The sequence below is a fragment of the Prionailurus bengalensis genome, chromosome B4 (genome assembly GCF_016509475.1).
Source record: "Prionailurus bengalensis isolate Pbe53 chromosome B4, Fcat_Pben_1.1_paternal_pri, whole genome shotgun sequence".
Taxonomy (NCBI): domain Eukaryota; kingdom Metazoa; phylum Chordata; class Mammalia; order Carnivora; family Felidae; genus Prionailurus; species Prionailurus bengalensis.
The window spans coordinates 120,583,631-120,602,177 of record NC_057358.1 but is presented as its reverse complement, the minus strand read 5'-3'; the positions used below and the strand labels follow the sequence as shown (position 1 = coordinate 120,602,177).

At 38.8% G+C, this 18,547-nt stretch overlaps 1 protein-coding gene across 13 annotated transcripts in view; it reads left to right on the top strand.

Annotated features, from left to right (window-relative positions):
• Positions 1–6,896: 6,896 nt before the first annotated feature.
• Positions 6,897–18,547, top strand: part of ANKS1B (ankyrin repeat and sterile alpha motif domain containing 1B) — a 1,096,782-nt gene continuing 1,085,131 nt past the window's right edge. For all 13 annotated transcript variants that reach the window (XM_043562285.1, XM_043562284.1, XM_043562283.1 and 10 more), the window contains exon 1: positions 6,897–7,067. In XM_043562285.1, the coding sequence (XP_043418220.1) occupies positions 6,934–7,067 (134 nt within the window). In that variant the 5' untranslated portion in view covers positions 6,897–6,933. The remainder of the gene's footprint in view (positions 7,068–18,547) is intronic.

Below are 18,547 nucleotides of genomic sequence, written 5' to 3'. Positions count from 1 at the left end.
ACAAAATGTTTCCTGACAAAATGTTATATGGAAACTGTATTATTAATTTCCATTTGCTGTCCATTCCACATTCACACAAACACTGTTAGTAAACCTTCTTCTAAAGTTTCAAGGAGATGCCTGTAGGTTCCTTGTTGTAAATGTAATGAAATAATGAAAATATTATTCACCAAAATTAAGGGAGGAAGTTTCCCCCTTGGAAAACAGTTGGAATGTATTGGGCTACTACTGGACTCTAATTCTTGGGGGGGACACTGTTGGCAAGGAGAGTCAACTTCTGGACTCAGGAGCCTTTAAACTTGAAACAGTAGCAGACTGTAACAAAGACAGCTGATTGAAGAGATGAATAAAAGGTGTAGCAGGTGGCTGGTGAAATTCTGTAAGAAACAATGTGTCACTCTTCAAAATTTTCAAAGAAAATGGTTAGCTTTTTCATCGAGCCTAATAATGGGTAGAGTTCTCTACTAGAGTAGAGCAGGGAGTAGAATCCAAATGGTCCATAAAATTTAGGAGTGGACAGGAGTGGACCAGGAGTCTAAGGAGTGAGGATAGGATATCAGTAATTCTTTGAAGTTGTGGACAGCCATTGGCTGTGAAATTAGTGATGACGGAGGAAGAGATGGAATTAGTGTAACCTAATTTTCAAGGGGCAGTTATGCCAGTTATTTTGCTATTGTCTGTTAATTTTAAACTCATTTTCATGTATTCTTGTGATGTTCTGCAAAGCACATTACTACTTTGCCCCCGGTTTTCCGTTAGGATCTACCGATAGAGGGCGCCAGAGGGAGAGTGCACTTCTTCCAGCTACACTTTTTCAACCTGGTAGTGAGTTTGTTCCAGAAGCAGCAGCTGAATCCAGTTTGCAGGTTTTCTAATATGCAGAACATTTTGCTTTCCTTCAGACACACCAGCACCAACCAGCTGGTTCCCCCTCCTAAGAGGCCTGGGTCCTTATCTGAGGTCAGAGATAACAGCATCAGCCCTCTCCTCATAGGCTGTTTCAACTGGCAGGAGAGTGGTACTCCTGTAAGCTATTTGCTGTGATCCTGGCAAATAAGGGCACACCCATGGAATTAGAAAAAAAAAAAAAAAGGTTTAGTAAATTTATCATTTTAGAGATTCTGATAATGGGCTTTTCTTGAGATATGAGAGAATCAGAGAGGATTTGCTGATGGGGAGGGTTCCACAGCCCGCCCAGGCTGGGCATAATTGGGTGCCTTAGAGGGAACAATTTGATTCTAGCCTCTAGTCTCCCTACCCACCTCTAAAGAATCAGGCCAAGCAAAGGAACAGTAGCCTTCGAAGGGATTTTAGAATAAGTCATTCTTAAATCTGTAGGCTTATGGCTCGTGGGCCAAATCCTGCCCACAGCCTGTGTGGCCAGTAAACTAAGAATAGTTTTTACATTTTTAAATAGTTGAAAAAATCAAGAGTATTTTGTGACACAAGAATTATACAAAATTCAAACTTAGGCATCCATAAATAAAGTTTTATTGAATCACAGCCACACTCATCGGTTTGAATATTACCTATGGTTACTTTCATGCTACAACAGCAGAATTGAGTAGTGTGATAGAGACTGTGGTCCACAACGCTGAAAATGTTATTTGGCACTTTACAGAAAAAGTTTGCAACCCCTGCTGTAGGACAAAGATGGAAGTAGAGGGTGGGGTATCAGGAGATACATTGGGATTAGCCTTTGGGGAAGATGAGTTAAGATGCCAAAAGTGGATACTGTGTTCTTGTGTCTTCTTAGCCACCCCTCTGAGAGACTGTATAATGAGTTTATTAGAATGCTAGTTATTTTCCTCAGAGGAAAATAAAAAGAGATGCTGAAAATTTATTGGAGTTTCAGAGAGCTCCTCTCTGTGAGATAACTAATTTGAAGTGGAGACAAGATGACATTTTTCAGTGGGCTATGTGCTGGGTCACTCTTGGGTAACACAGGTTTTCAAAGGTAGTAGCACACAGGCATGGTGGCTCTGAGAGAGGAGGGAGTTGATGATAGAATAAACAAGAGGTGATGGAATGTTGTGTGGCAGTGATCTTAGGGGAATCCTTATTCTTCCTCATCAAATTTCCCTAAAGGGGAAGAAACTTCTGCTCATTTTTCCAAGAAGGAGTTATATTACAGTGATCATCTTTGATCTCCTTCCCTACTTGTATCCATTGGAACTCCTTTACCAGTGGCTGGGGTTACTGTGCTTTCAAAACAAGATCCAAGTTCAATTGTGGCTTTTTTCCCCCCTCTTGCCATGCTTGTCTCATGGATCACTAAAGAGCAGTGGGCTTTCCTCTGCTTCCTAACTCAAGATGGTAAGCATACTTGGATCAGAATCTATCTCAGCATGTTTTCCAAAGTCAGTCTGGAAACCTAACGTTCTCTCCAGTTCTCTGACTCCATTTGTGAGACAGCCTTTATTTTGTCTGGGTATATGAAATCATATTTGCAATCTAACTTTCTCCACAAATCTGAGGGTGCACATTTACAGAGAACTAATTCTTACTCTCATTTTCAGTTTAGTTTTAGTAGCGATCCCTGTACTTTGTGGAATATCAGATCCTAATTGACCCGGTAGAAAGTGGGTGGTTGACATTCTACGGGCTTCAACAGTTATGGCCATAAATTTAGAATGACTGCAAACATCATGATATCATGCTGTTTGGTTTTCCTCAGGAAGATGATAAGCGGCAATTTGTGTTAGGTAGGCATAGGAGACAAACTTAAATGGAATGTAGTATGCAAGAAATCGGCTTTTGTTCAGATGTCTAGTATCTATCTTCATGGTCTGTAACCTGCAATTTGTTGACTTCTGTCCCACAGCCCATCATAATAGACCCAGATATGCAGAGTAACTTCAGAGCTCAAGACGGAGAAAGTAGGTATTTTCCAAACCTGCTCCCTTAAATCACAGGGTTACCCTATCTTAGCTCAGTCAGCTTTATGTTATAAGGACATCATCTTTTCCTCTTTGTCACTGTAAACAGACCTCGGCATATAGTTCTAAGACTGATCTGGATTCATGTTCCTTCACTATTTTATATTTCCAAAGTCTTTGTGTGTGTGTGTGTGTGTGTGTGTGTGTACAAACACTACATATGCTTTGTCTTTTGCTTTACCTCCTCTTTCTAGTTTCAACCCCCTAGCCCCTTCTTTTATTAATCAGTCTCAATAGAAGTGACTTGCAGTATGTATATTGGAGCAGTGACTCTCAGCTTGCCAAAAAAGTATCTAGAGTTAGATCTGTGTATATTAGAATTTAGAATAAGGGATTCAGAGGTTCTGCAGGAATTATATTACCTACCTCCTGGAATACATATCATGTACCTCTAGGAAATATAATGCATATTATGTTATCATGTGCCAGGAATGATACTAGACTCTTTACTTTGTCTCATTTAATCTTGACTGGTATGTGTGCATGTGTATTAAACATATATACAATAATATATATACACAAAGACATATATACTATATATATATTTATAAAACACATATATATTTATAAAACATATATTTATATTTGTACATACACACATACTATATATAAAAATATATATTTATAAAACATATATATTTATATATGCACACACACAGTATGATAAGTCATATAATCATATAAAATGAGAAAAAGTTTAGTATCATTCCTGGTGCATAATATGCATTTACTACTATTGTTAATACTGTCCATTGAGAATAGAAAAGATAGATTTTTATGAAAAAAAGATTCAATTAAAAAAACTGGAGAATAGACAGTACATTTTCGTTTTTGTAATTAAAAACAGAATAGAAATTGATCTCAAATCTATCCCCATACTTGATTTCTAGCTTTCAATTATGCATATAGCTTAATGGACTAAGGCCATATATCATCACATGCATAGAATGTTAGGTGTGTAAAGGCCAGTGTTGACTATCAGATATAGCTTCTTAATTTTACATATATGCAAATTGAGATCTAGCCTGTCCAATTGGTCCTCAAGATTTCTGGCTTTTTCCACTTTACACAGATGCAAAACACCTTGATGCAGTCTTGTTATTTAAAAAGTATGTTTGTTTGTTTGTTTGTTTTTATCTCTTCAGATTTTCGGAAGAAATGTTTTCACTTTTAATTTGCACATCAGTTTCCATGCATCCAAAACCTCTGTCCTCTTTGACAAGAAGCTATTATGTAACTAAAAACAAGGCATTCAGAGTTGCAAAATTAGCTTTGAGTGCCTGGAACTGTGGGACTGATTCTTAGAGTTAATCATTACTAATGGCTTTCCCATTAGAAATCAGTAACTATTATCTGGGATTGGTTTGTGATAATAACTCAGGAGCCTCCTGATGTCTAGCTCAGCCATAATTAAATGTTACTTGTGAAAACAGGGTGATTTTTTTTTTTTTTTTAAAACAGGGTGATTTTTAAGCTCTGACCAGTTGACTACTTATGGTATATTCTGGGAAAGATGTGAAGAGAGAGTTTCCCTATGCCATTTTCAAAATGAATTCGATAGCTCCTTACTTTGTTTCTTTAACTGGTCTGCTAGTCTCATTATGTGAGAGATACTATTAGAATATACAATATCGTCTTATCATGAAAACAGATTCTAAAACGAAAACAAACAGAAAACCACGCTAGCTCAAAATCTATTTCCTTCAGTAAACCTCCCATGAAAATCCTTAATTTACCTAATACTTTGAACCATTTATTTTTATTTTTTTATTATTTATTTTAAAATTTAATTTATTTTTTAAATTTACATCCAAGTTAGCATATAGTGCAACAATGATTTCAGGAGAAGATTCCTTAATGCCCCTTACCCATTTAGCCCATCCTCCCTACTTTGAACCATTCAAATGAAATCTCAGAATATTGAATTCCATAAAAAATTGAAAAAAAACATTTCTGTTATTTATCTCTGAATGTGCTGTCAGTCCCCCCCCCCCCCCCCCCGTTATTTACGTAAAATCTCTGCCTATAGCAGGCAGCTCTGGATTTGAGTCTTGGTTCAGTTATTTTCTAGCTGCATGATATTGGGCTAATCAGTTTGCTCATCTATAATATAAGGATAAAAATGGGACCTGTCTCATGGAATTGTTATGAAGATGGAAATAACATATGGAAGGCATGTGGCACAGTGCCTGGTTCATAGTGACTGCTCATCAGTGTCTGTGATAATTACTGTCAGCCCATGGGGGCAGTCAGGTGTACTGAGGGGAGCATGGGCTCTACAGGGGCTCAGTTCTGGGGTCCAATTTTGTCTGCCACTTCCTGTGTGCGGCATCTTGAGAAATTTAATTAACCCTTTGAGCCACTATTTCCTCATTTCCAAAATGGATATACTGTAGTAATAATACAGATCACTGGGTTGTCGTGAGGAAAGTGCCTGTTAAGACCCTTTTCTCGCAACCGATTATCAACAAGTTAACATTTATCCATAATTCCAAGGGCAAGGCTAAGCCCAAGGTGTCACAGGAACTTTCAAAAGAAAACAAACTCCTATTCTCCACCACGGGCAAGGAGAGAATCGAAGAAAATAAGGCAAACATGTACAATGAGAGTTGCTGATGTATATATGCACATTAAAAGTGGGTCTCTAATCCATGCCCATTTATATTTTTCCCAGTATGCACGTGGAGAAATTCTCAATTAGAGCCTCTTCCCTGGTATTTTTAGACGTCAGTAGATCTCCAAAGCCCAGCCGAAATATAGGGCTGATTAAAGACTAGAGAAACTGGAACCGTCACAAACTGTACGTGGCCAGTGCCACAGAAACTAGGAATAAAACAAACCTTTCTAACCAAGGGCAGATCTCCTTCGTCTCGTGGAGGTAAATGGAAGGGCGAAACGCAGGTCAAGTTGTGCCGGCACCGACAAAAGCGACTGGCGAAGGGCCCCTTCCCGGCAACACCAGCTTTTCCTCATCTCGGTCATGGAGGATTTTCCAAGCTTCGTGCCTGACCCCAGGCGTGGCGCCCGCGCCGGCCCAGCTGACGAGGAGTCGAGGCGGCAGGGAGAACTCCAGTCCTCACACGGTTAAACCTCTCCCAAGGAGGCTGGAGGAGGGAGGAGGGAGAAGGGAAGAGGGAGCGTCCCCGCCCACAAAAACGAAGATAATATCATCCCGGCGCCCCGCCCCCACACCGGGCCGGCCCCCTCCCCCGCCCCTCGCCCCCCGCCCCTCGCCCCCCGCCCAACTCGGGACGGACCCTCAGGCCGCACCTGCACGCGCGCACACGCCCCCCCCGCGCGCCGGCCACCACGCGCGCCAGGCCTCAGAGCCGCCGGCGGCGGACCGGGGCGCCCTCCTTCCCGCCCTGCTTCAGCCCCTGCGCCGCCGCCGCCCTCGGCACGCGCCCGCCGCGGCTCGTCCGCACCGCCCTGCCTCGGCGCGGACCACGGCCGCCGGGGCCGCAGCCGCGCTCTCCTCTCCGCCGCGGGCCGCGGACGCCGCCACCTAACCGCCGAGCCCGCGGGGCGCGGAAGCTGATCAGAGCCCGGGCCGCGGCGTGAGGGTGCGCGGGCCGCCGACGCGGTTGTTCGCTGCGCTCGGGCTCCCGCGAGGACTGTCTCCGCCTCCTCTTCCTGCGACCTCCTCAGTCCTCAGCATCCTCCTCGCGCTCCTCAAAAGCACCCTCTCACGCCCCACCCGCGGGAACGAGGCTTCAGGAATTCAGGGGAGTGGCTGTGGGGGCGCGTCGCGGCTCCCCGCTCGGCCAGCCCCTCTTCCTAGACATGGTCTGATCCCCATTGTAAAAGCTGCGCCCCGAAGAGGAGGAGAGAGTGGTGTTCCCGGCTTGGGGCTGCAGGAATCTCTTCTTGCTGAAGCTCTTGCATTATTTTAGGGTGGGGCGGGGAGGGCCCTGGATTTTGGGGAGTGGGGGTGGGCGGGGAGGAGGACCCGGGGTGGGGGGAAAGGACTCTGTGAGGGAGCCGGTGGAAGACTATGGGGAAGGACCAGGAGCTGCTGGAAGCTGCCCGCACTGGAAATGTGGCTCTGGTGGAGAAACTCCTGTCTGGCAGGAAAGGAGGGATCCTGGGCGGTGGATCCGGACCCCTACCCCTTTCTAATCTGCTAAGGTAAGGACGGGAACCAGTTCTGGGGTTGCATACCTCGTTTTGCATTGTGATAGATACGTCCTCCTCTTCATGGTTAGTGCACCTGGTGGCTGCCAGCGATTCATTCTTAAATTAGGCAGGAAAACAGACTGTGTGTGTGGAGAGGAGGCACGAGGTTCCCAGTCAGATTGATGCCTTAGATTCTTTGAGTAATTTGAAAATAGCCTTCCATCAATGCGTCAGTAGCTACTTTTCTCTGAACTGTGGTGCAGAACTTGTACATGTACTAGTGTTGCTGGAAGAAAATCGGTGTTCCACTCGCTTTCCATCAACATTTATTATGTATTTTCAGTGTCGAACCCAGCCTTTTTTGTCTATTTGCATGAAATTGGTAGAGAAGCTATTGCGTGCATTCACTTACCCTGCAAAAAGCCACGGCCTTTGGTTGCTGCTACCTTCTCTTGCAGAAGGCATTTGCTGTGCTGTGGGTTGTGATCCCACAAAATGAAGCAAGCGAACCTTCTGATGAGATGTCATCTGTACAGGGTGTGTGTAAAACTTGATGAGGCAGGTTAGCAGCCCCAGCAGTACTTCCACTTACCTGGACTTAGCTCAGTGCAACTTGGTTTTTAGGACCAAGGATGCCAGGTCAGGATTGGGATAGCGTGTATGGAATGTAGTAGAGGCCTTTTAATATGAAGATGTTGCGGGTGAGACTAATATTGCTTGGAGACTCTTTCTAAGATGACATTTAAAAAAAATGTCAAGGTCTTTATTCAGCAGGCAGTACCTTAGAAATAGGGTTGATTTGCATATTTGAGAAACTGCGAACTTGAGAGTTGAATTGATGGACGAATTAAATAGGAGGGAAGAAGCCTGAAGAATATTCATTAGATAAAATGCAAGGAAAGCTGTTTAGTTCATAAAATTGTGGCTATTCACTTTACCCTGGATATTTTTGGAGGCATCAATCATCATTCATAGCTTCACCCTAAAACATCTCTTAAGCAACCCAGCTGTACTTGTAAAAATTTGAAAAACCCAAATGATTTTTTTTTTTTTTTTGGTTTTTAAATACTCTTTTGTGCTACTCTTGACAAGTGTTTAATACAGATTTTTGGATGATGACATTGTGTTCTTTACACAAGTTCTTAGATGTTGTAGTGGCCAGACAATGCAGTTAATTATAGTACTGGCCTGTAGGGAAAATGAAAACATTTGTATTAGAGTGAAATGAATTTAGTTGGCAAATAGTTGATGGGATTTTAAAAAGCTCCATATATGATCATATATACTTAATAGTGACATTTTATTGGAATAATAATTCACTTCAGATCAATGAATGAATATGGGACATTTTTTTAGTTGATCTTAGGAGCAATGACTCTTTGGGTGTACTCTGTTGGTAAGTAATTTTTACTTTCAAACACAAGTAGACAGTGTGGACATGTTTCAGATTATAGCTCTAATAACTGCCCCTAGTCATGGGTTATTTATACAAAAGCAGTTTATCTGGTTACGGTTTTAAAGTTGCAGGTAAAGTAAATGTGTTTACCAGTTGATTGAATTAGTTGTAAGAATGATTATGGCTAGAAACCTGTATTCTGAAAGAGGTTTCTAAATAATCAATTCCTTTGGACAAACACTAAGGAATTCTTTGGGAACAGTGATAACTTCAGTTAATTTTATTAAGATAAATAGTATTTTAAAAAGCGTATCTTTGTGATAGAACTTAAAGGCAAACATCTTTTAAATACTTTCTCTGTTGTGCCATTTAAAAAAAAGAATAGGTGGCAAATTTTAGGAATAAAATACTAACTATTTAATGTTGCTAAACTAAGTTGTTAAACTTCTTGAACAAGAGGTTTTTTCTCTTTTGCTGGTTTTGTCAGGGTGAGAGCTGTATAACAAAAATGTGCACAGAAAACAAAAGTAAAAAAACGTTCTCATGAGTTTGAACCAAGTTGTAAAAGTCAAAATCAAAACCAATAACCCTTAAACTTGCATCTATACCATACTAAATGAACAACCAAAACAATGTCTTTGAAGAATATGACAGTTGAAATTGCATTGGGTGATCCTTTGCATAAAATGAAATTCCTAAGAAAGCACATTTAATTTAGTTGTTACTTTATTTCACAAATGATTGTGTTCAAAAATTTATTTACATAATGATGGAGAAGGTGGCCCCTCCCTCTTCAAATATAATGACGCTTGGACATTTTAAAATACTTCGGAATGACCGCAGAATAGGTTTGCCACTACCTCCCCCCTGCCTTTATTAGTTGTGTAATAGGTAGTGTCAGATAACTGTGCTAAATGCTTACTTGTATCATTTCCTTCAATTCTTATATCAGCCTTAAGTGGCTGAGCCTCAGTTCACAGGTGAAGAACTAGAGATAGGAAGATAAGGACTTGCCCAAGGTCACTTAATTAGTAATGGCAAAGATTTGAAGTTTTGTGATTTAAATTTGCTTTTCCACATTGTAAGTCTTATTCATTGATTCTATTTGATTTGTGAGTTTAAAATACGTAGTTTAGTCTACTTTTTTTTTTTTTGCTATGAATAATCTGATTTAAAAATCCTTAATTTTTTTCCTAATGACAAAAAAATCCTCATGACTGCCCTTTGGGGGATCACTAAGAACTTTTCTGAAGACGGTTTTGATGACATATTCCCAAGTGAGCAGTAGATATATGATAGGGAATCAGGTATGCTTGGGTGATACTGCGGTTTTCAGCAAAAGAATGATCTTGAATAAATATAAAAATCTTTCTAAGCCTCACTGTTCTCTTCTAGAAAATGGGAATAGTTATAGTAGCTATCATATAGAGTTGTTGTAAGAGTTAAATGAAATATGAAGAAATGAATGCAAAGCATTTAACACATTGATGTTTTATCATTAGTGTTGTTATTTCTCATGCAGCTTTAAAGCACTTGACCTTATTTCTTAAGGTCTTGATTACTAAAGATTTGCTTCATATTGGACATGGAGTAAAGTTCCTTAGTAAATTTTCCACTAGAATTATAGAATCTATAAATAAAATGGAACCTTTTATCCAACTTCTGACCTAGAGGAATCACCTGCAACATCTTTTACCAGTTAGTTATTCTAGCCTTATAAAACTCTTAAATGACTAGATCCATTCCTTTTTTTTTTGACAGCTCTAATTATTAAAAACATTCTCCTTTTATTGAGTTGATATCCACCTCGCTGTAATTTCTTGTTTTTATTTTATTTTTTTAGTGTTTATTTATTTTTGAGAGAGAGAGAAATAGAGACAGAGCATGAGCAGGGAAGGAGCAGAGTGAAGGAGCACAGAATCTGAAACAGGCTCCCAGGCTTTGAGCTGTCAGCACGGAACCTGACGAGGGGCTCGAACTCATGAACCACCAGATCATGACCTGAGTGAAGTTTGACACTTAACTGACTAAGCCACCCAGGCACCCCTGAACTCCCTGTAATTTCTAGCAGTTGGTATTATTTGGAAGTGGAATATAGGTGAACTTACATTTTCATGCTTTTCACTATTCTCTTTTTTCCCTTCTGTGCATATTCTCAAGTTCTGCAATGACTCTTAAAGGTGGTGAGCAGAAATGAACAAAATGCACTAAGATATCAGTTGACCATTGTGAATATACTGGGACCTGATATACTGTTGAATTAAAAAAAAAAAACAGGTTTCAAAACAGCATTTGTGGTATGACCCTATTTTTTTTTTAAGAAAAAGTAAGTGTGAAAATTTATAATGTACATGAAAAAGTCTAGAATGATAAACACCAAAATGTAAAAAATAGCATTCATCCTTGAGTGGTAGAATTGTGGATGATCTTTATTTTCTTTTTGCTCTCTACATTTTCCAGTATTCTAAAATAAACATGTATTAATAGCAGCTACTAAAAACATTGAAATTATTACCTCTTTATTATTGATATAAGATCTAGCTTAATGAAAGTCAGTTTTTCTGAGGTATATAATGACATTGGCTCACATTGAGCAGATAGATACTCAAAACTTCCAGGTATTTTTTTCAATGACTTATGAAGCAGTGGTTCCCCTATCATACTTGTAAAAGTGTGGATTGAATTTAAATCATTCCTATTACATTTAATCTTACTTGTTTTAGCCTGTATTTATAATCTATGTAGATCTTTTTGACTCTTGAGTCTGTCTTCCAGCATATTATCTTCTTCCTCTGCATCATCTATAGATTTAATATGCATGTTTTCCATAATTGGAATTCCACACACCATGATATGTCTCTAAAGAACCTTTCTTTAGCCTACTATAAATTTAAAAGTAGCAATACTTATACATGGTATTTCTACCAACATTGAAGCCACTTAATAGAACTCTCATTCAGCTGCTTCTCTCTGATGTACCTGTGAGAATCTTTTGAGGTATTTTATCCATTGCCTTTCTGGAGTCATGCTGTGTCCTGTTTATGGCGTTCCTTTGATATACCTCTAGTATTAAGTCTATAAATTCCACCCAAATCAGGCTACTTTATTATAGCTTGTTTATGGTAGCGAACCATGGATGATGGATGCCTAGTTCTGATGAAAATTCCTTCTATGCCCTTGTACCTAATTCTTCTGGGTCTGGATATACTTTGTCTGTTATGATCTCTGTCTGTTTGAAGTTTCAATAATCCCTAACATTATTTGTTTATACTTTCTGGTTTGAAAATGATTTTCACTAGGGATGATAGGAGCAAAATGGAAGTTGGGAAGAATCAGATTCTTGGCATTGTTAGATGTTACAGGAAATTCTCTTGTGGTCTAAAACAAGCAAGTTTTACTGTTATTCTGTCAGAATTTAAGTTTACATTAACTGTTATAGAAGTGAACTTTTTATAACTCCCTCCATTTTTTCTAACTTAGTTGAAAGGGACATTAACATTTCCCCAGGTAAATACTTCTTTTTTGTGTTTGTTTTCATTTATACTTCTCATTACCCCCTTTTGTCCTAAAGAATTCTGAGCTCATTAGAGCTCATCAGAGTATTCAAATTGAATCACCTCCTTTTTCTTCCTCCATATGATATGTGAAATTTTATTTTATTTAACATCTTTCATGAGACAGCTGCAAAACCTTTTAAAGTCTCTTTGGCACAGCCACCTTTTAATGCAAACAAAAACAATTCCTATTTAGTATGTGTATTAAATCATTTCTTTCTTAATGAGTCAAGATTAAGAATTATTTGTATTTTAATAAAACAAAAGTTTAATGCCTTAAATTTACTTGGTTTTCTTAATGAATCAAAGGCTTGCATACTATATATACTATTTTTAGTAAATTCTTGTTGGACATAAAGAATTCTCAAGACTCCCATGTGACAAAGTAAATCAGTAAGAAGTAGGGGAAAATAGTGTCTAGTCCTTAAAGACATATAAACCAGAGAGTTATACATTTTTCAGATTTAGGATTCAGTTCATGAAGTTTTTGGTGATGGGTACAAGTTGATAAGAGGCAACTCCAAAGTGTTGTAATTTTCACAACTATTTGGGCAATTGTGGTTATTGGGACTCTGATAAAGGTACTCACTTTCGGGGAAACTGCATTGGTTAAATGGAATAAATCACAAATAGAGCAGTTAAACTGCATGAAAATGTTATATCTATAAAAATAGGCAAGTTGCAAGTGGGTTATCTATTTTAGATAGTAATGATGTTTGAAGTGGTGATTGCACCATTATGTTCAGGGAACTGTGTCTGCCACAGTGAACAGTGCCAGCTGCACAATGGGGAGTAAGGAAAGAGGAGAAGGAATTTTGGTATTGACCTCTTTCTCTACTAAGCTAGGTTTTCAGCTTCCTCTTCCAAACAGTAAGACTGATGTGTAGCAGGGAATTAGGACAGCCAGTCAGTGGCTACTACTCACCCTGTCCATTCTTACATTGCCTAATTCGTAGTGTATCTCAGTGGTTTCTTACAGTTGGTAGAAGGGTAGAACAAATCTTGACTGACATTAATGCCGAAGCTTACAATATTCAGCATTGCTTCTATTGACTTTAGCAATTTAACCTCTCAGGTGACAGTAAACACAATGTGGTTTGTTCAATTGTATACTGAAATAATTTATTATGTATTTGATGCAGTTTTGGAAAATTCTTTCAAGGAGCCTATTTTAGGACATTCTTCTTGAGTATTTAACTAGAAATGGAAGGTATAATTCAAATAAAGGGTTAGAAAAGACTAATTTTATCCTATAGAACCTGAAGTTTTTAAACATTTAATGCATTTTAGTGTATCTTTGGTTCCATTTTAAACATATTGTGGTATAGCTTTAGTTAACTGAAATATGATGAGTTTTGGTTTTTTCATCATAGAATATTTTATATTTTTAAAAGCAGGAATTTACACAGAAGACTCATCTGTGTTTTAGTTCTTTCTCATGTATGTGATGACATGGTCAGGTACACCATATGGCAGGCAGAGGCACAATGCCAGTTTAAAATTCAGTGAAATTTCTTGTGTAACACAGATCTAGGATCTCATCTTAGAGTCCAGTTTTCTTCCTTTGCATCAGGAGGACAGGAAGTGAATTCTGCATTTTTGTTAAACGTGGGTCTGGCATGAAACTGGGTGACTTTTGAGGGTGGATCAAAATATATAGTCAAGGATAAATTTTGTTTTTGTTAGGTTCTTCTGCAGTCTTCAAAGAGTGTTCATCTCTGAATCTGTTTCTGAGAGATAGTGCTAACTTAATTTAACAGCATGTCATCAGGAATGTGTAAAATGGAACTTAGATTCAGTTGTGCTGTAGAGTTTTTTAGGTTCTGTTGTGTTGTGAGAGCAGCTTTATTTAAAGTGGCTAATTACTTCTAGTTAAGTGAACTGAGACAGTTGGCCTAGACTTGTCATCATTCTTTGATCAAATTGAATCAATCTTGACTAATAGATGTGGTCATCAACAGCCAACCTCATTTCTTGCTGCCTGCTTGATACTTCTGTTCCCCACACCACATTTACTTTAATCCTTCCTACCCAAAACTCTCTCTCTCTCTTTTAAAAAAATTTTTTTTTACAAAGAAAACCTCTTCTCCATTTTAATTACTGCAAGTTCACCCTGGTTCTAGTTTTTGTGCTAAGTGTCCCTCTCCTAAGGAAAAGCAGAATTTGTGTGAGGAGAAGAGTTGGGATGGACTGTATAGTGAGTGAGACATAGATTAAGAAGAACAAATATTGGACCTTCAAAAGCAAAGAGTTTACAGAGTTTGCTTTCATCATGTCGTTTCCTGCCTACCTCAATGTTAATTTCTCCTCTGACCATGGGCTCAGTGCCTTGTATCTTTCCTAACTTCATCTCACCTTGAAACACTGTTTGTGGGAGCTGAAGTGTGATTGATTGCTAAAGCCTTTTGGGAAGAGGAAGCTGTTTTAGTATTTTCATTTAAAGGGGAAACAAGAGGTGCCTGATGGCTCAGTTGGTTGAGCGTTCGACTTCATCTTGGGTCGTGATCTCGCGGTTCGTGGGTTCGAGCCCCGTGTGGGGCTCTGCGCTGACAGCTTGGAGCCTGGAGCCTGCTTTGAATTGTGTGTCTCCCAATCTCTCTGCCCCGCCCCTGCTCGTGCCCTGTCTCTTTCTCTCAAAAGTAAAGTTAAAAAAAAAAAAAATTAAAGGGGAAACAAAACTTTAGGCCCACATAATAATGCTTTGGAGCTCTTATTAGCAGAGCTGATGGAATGAATTTGCCAGATTTGCAAGAGGGGTTCTTTAAAGGTGGTCATTGGGGCTCCTGGGTGGCTCAGTCGGTTAAGCATCCGACTTCGGCTCAGGTCATGATCTCGCGGTCCCTGAGTTCGAGCCCGGCGTCGGGCTATGTGCTGACAGCTCAGAGCCTGGAGCCTGTTTCAGATTCTGTGTCTCCCTCTCTCTGACCCTCCCCCGTTCATGCGCCGTCTCTCCCTGCCTCAAAAATAAATAAACGTTAAAAAAAAAAAATAAAGGTGGTCATTAATTCTGCCTTCTTTACAAGGTTGATGCTGTAGAAAGAGAAGGATTTGATTGTAGAAATGAGAAATGGGATAGCATAGGGCTCGTGTTGGAAAAGACTTTTATTTTTGCTAATTATTTAGTCCCTAGAACTTTAAAAAAAATTTTTATTTATATAAAAGTTTTTATTTATTTATTTTGAGAGACAGAGAGCGCATGTGTGAGTGCACACACATAATTGGGGGAAGGGGCAAAGAGAAGGAGAGACAGAATCCCAAGCATGCCCTGTGCCATCAGTGCAGAGCCCTATGTGGGACTTGAACTCATAAACTGTGAGATCATGACGTTTACTGAGATCAAGAGTCAGATGCTTAGCACCACCCAGGCGCCCCACTAGAACTTTGTATTGGATATCTGTTATATTAGCACACCTGTCTTAGGTATTAACATGTGGTATGTTTGCCTGTTTCCAGAAGTTATTCCTTACATGTACATATGTATTATCTAATCAGAGGTGATAAGGACATGGTATAGAATTGTAGAAGAGCTTTGACATCTAATGTGGTTTGAGATTCAAATTCTTTTAAATGCATTTTCTTATTATTTAGAACTTCAGTATCTAGGTTATTTCATAAACGTATGCTTTACTGTACAGGGAAGGCATTTGAAGTTATGAGCCCTGGATCACAATCCCAATTTCATTCTTCCACATTAAAGTTTTCTTTCTTTCTTTCTTTCTTTTTGGCCTAAATTGCTATTTAGCCAGTTTGAGTCCTACTTTGGTACCTCTAGTTGCAGATCTGCATTTTAAATGTTTTATGTATCATATAAATATGCTAAATATAGTATTTTATGTTTTGAATATACTAAAAAACTGCTATATTTACTTACAGAATTGTCCCTGTTTTGTATAGCTATTTTACTCTTAGTATGGGACATGAGAGTGAGTGGGAGTGTGTTTGGGAGGAGTAGCAGGAATTATGCAGAGACGTTCATTGGCATGGTAAACTGCAGCAGAGGGGTGCTCCAGGACAGAGTTTGCCTGTTTATTTGCTTGTGCTAGTGACCAGAGTGATCTGTCACTCTGAAGTTTGATAGAATCTTTGAAGACAGAATCAGAGAAGGTGAAGAATTATGAACAATGGTTAAAGTATTCCTATAAGTTTTTTTCACTGGTATGTTTTATGATATATATTAGGGTGTATTTAGGCCATGACTTATTAATCAATGAACCAACCGCTTTCCAACTAACCAACAAGTCAATCAGGATTTCATAGGGAACTGACATCCAAGAACAATAACAAAGAATGATTGCTCATTATTTTCACAAATGTTTATTGAGTACCTTGTGGATCCTAAAATTGAATGAGAGGGGCGCCTGGGTGGCGCAGTCGGTTAAGCGTCTGACTTCAGCCAGGTCACGATCTCCCGGTCCGTGAGTTCGAGCCCCGCGTCAGGCTCTGGGCTGATGGCTTGGAGCCTGGAGCCTGTTTACGATTCTGTGTCTCCCTCTCTCTTTGCCCCTCCCCCGTTCATGCTCTGTCTCTCTCTGTCCCAAAAATAAATAAAAAACGTTGAAAAAAAATTTAAAATTGAATGAGAGCATTTCTACCTAACCCCAAGTATTTGTAGAAATCATGGAACAGATATGCCAACACAGAGGTAAAGGACAGCGTGATATTTATTGTAATAGAACTACCAAGGTAGTGTGACAGGAATATGAAGAGCAAGACGGAGGCTCCCTTAATTCTCTCTGGAAGGAGTAGTCAAGGCAAACTTCAAGAGAAGAGGTGATTCCTGAATCTTATTGGATGAATGGGAGTTTGCCAGGCTGACAGTTTGAGGGAAGGGTTTTCCTAAAGAAGGAATAGTGTATTCAATAATGGTATTTGAAAATGTAGAATATAATTTGGGGTATTATAAGTTTGGCTTAGAGCATGGATAAGAGATAAGTCTGGAGATTGAAGGACTTGTCTGCTGCCCTAAGGAGTTTGAACTTAATCCGAAGGGCATGGTGATCCATTGACTTTTTTTTCTCCAGTTTTTGATATGTAACTTATGTATGTGTTTATGATGATAATATGACTGTTTCAAGTAACTGGGTAAAAGATGAAAAAAATCACCCCTAATTCTATTGCTAAGAACTATTTCTTCATATGTATGTTAAATATAGTTATTAGATAAAGCATACATTTTGAATCCTCAATTTTTCACTTAGTAGTTATCATAAACTTTTTCAGTGTTATTACAAATTCCTCATAATTATATTTTTAATGGCATCATTAAAATACCCCATTTAATACAGAATTTTCATAGACCTCCTGTATTAGAATCAACCCTGTGGTTGTTTGTTAAACATGAGTTTCCTGGTCTCACTTTAGACCTACTGGGTTAGAATTTTTGAGTGAAAGGTTTGGGAATATGCATTTCATAAGCTTCCTTAGGTAATTGTGTCTTTTTCAAATATTTATGTTGAGAGAGAGAGACAGAGACAGAGAGAGTGATGGAATGTGAGTGGGGGAGGGGCAGAGAGAGAGGGAGAGAGAAAATTCCCATCAGGGTTTGCACTGTCAGTGCAGACCGGATGTGGAGCTCTATCCCATGAAACGTGAGATCATGACCTGAGTCCATATCAAGAGTTGGATGCTCAACTGAGACACCCAGGTGAACCGTCCCCATGACCAGTTGTATATATCTTTACTTAAATATTCTTTTAATCTCGATACTTGGATGATTTTTACTTTATTTATTATTATTGTTATAAGTAGTGTTATGGTGAACATTGTCATACAAAACATCTTTCTCATAAAGTATTTCTTAGAATATATTTCTAGAAGTGAAATTGCTAGTATTAGTGTTCCAAATATGCTAATTGCTTTATTTGCAATTAGATTTATCCAATCTTCAGTCCTGAAAGATATATATTAGTAACCCCATATTTACATATGGGGCAAAAGAGAAGAAAAATTGAATAACTTTCCCAAAGTTGCAAAGCTAGTAAGTGACAGACAAGATTCAAATTCAGGTCTTTCCAGTCCCCACGTAACTTTTTATTATGCCATGTTGCTTTCTTGTTCCATAGGGATCAGTGTATGTCGTGGATTAAAATATGAAAATACCAATGTGTTTCCAGTATGTAAATAGAAAGTACATTTTCTACAAAATTATATAGAAACATATTTCAGTTCCTGCATAATTTTCAATTATTTTTATGCTCATCATGTAATTTTGCGTTATAGGCAATATTTTGTTTATGTTTGTTTCTTGATAGCAGATGAATGATAAACTGAATTCGGTGTTAAAATAACTTGAGATGTCTTAGGATATTTCTTCATCAGTTATCGTTTTTACTTTAAAATAGGGTGGAACTCTTTTATCCAAAATTTTTGGGTGCTTAATGGTATCTAACTTCTGTTGTCTTCAAAGGTGGTTTAATAACTTGTCCATGCCACGTCTCCAGATGGGTGTGATTTATTTCTCCTCATTTCTTCCTTTTCATGCAAAGGAAGAAAATACAGTGTTCACCATCATTTTCATTTAATTTCATTTAACTTTATGATTC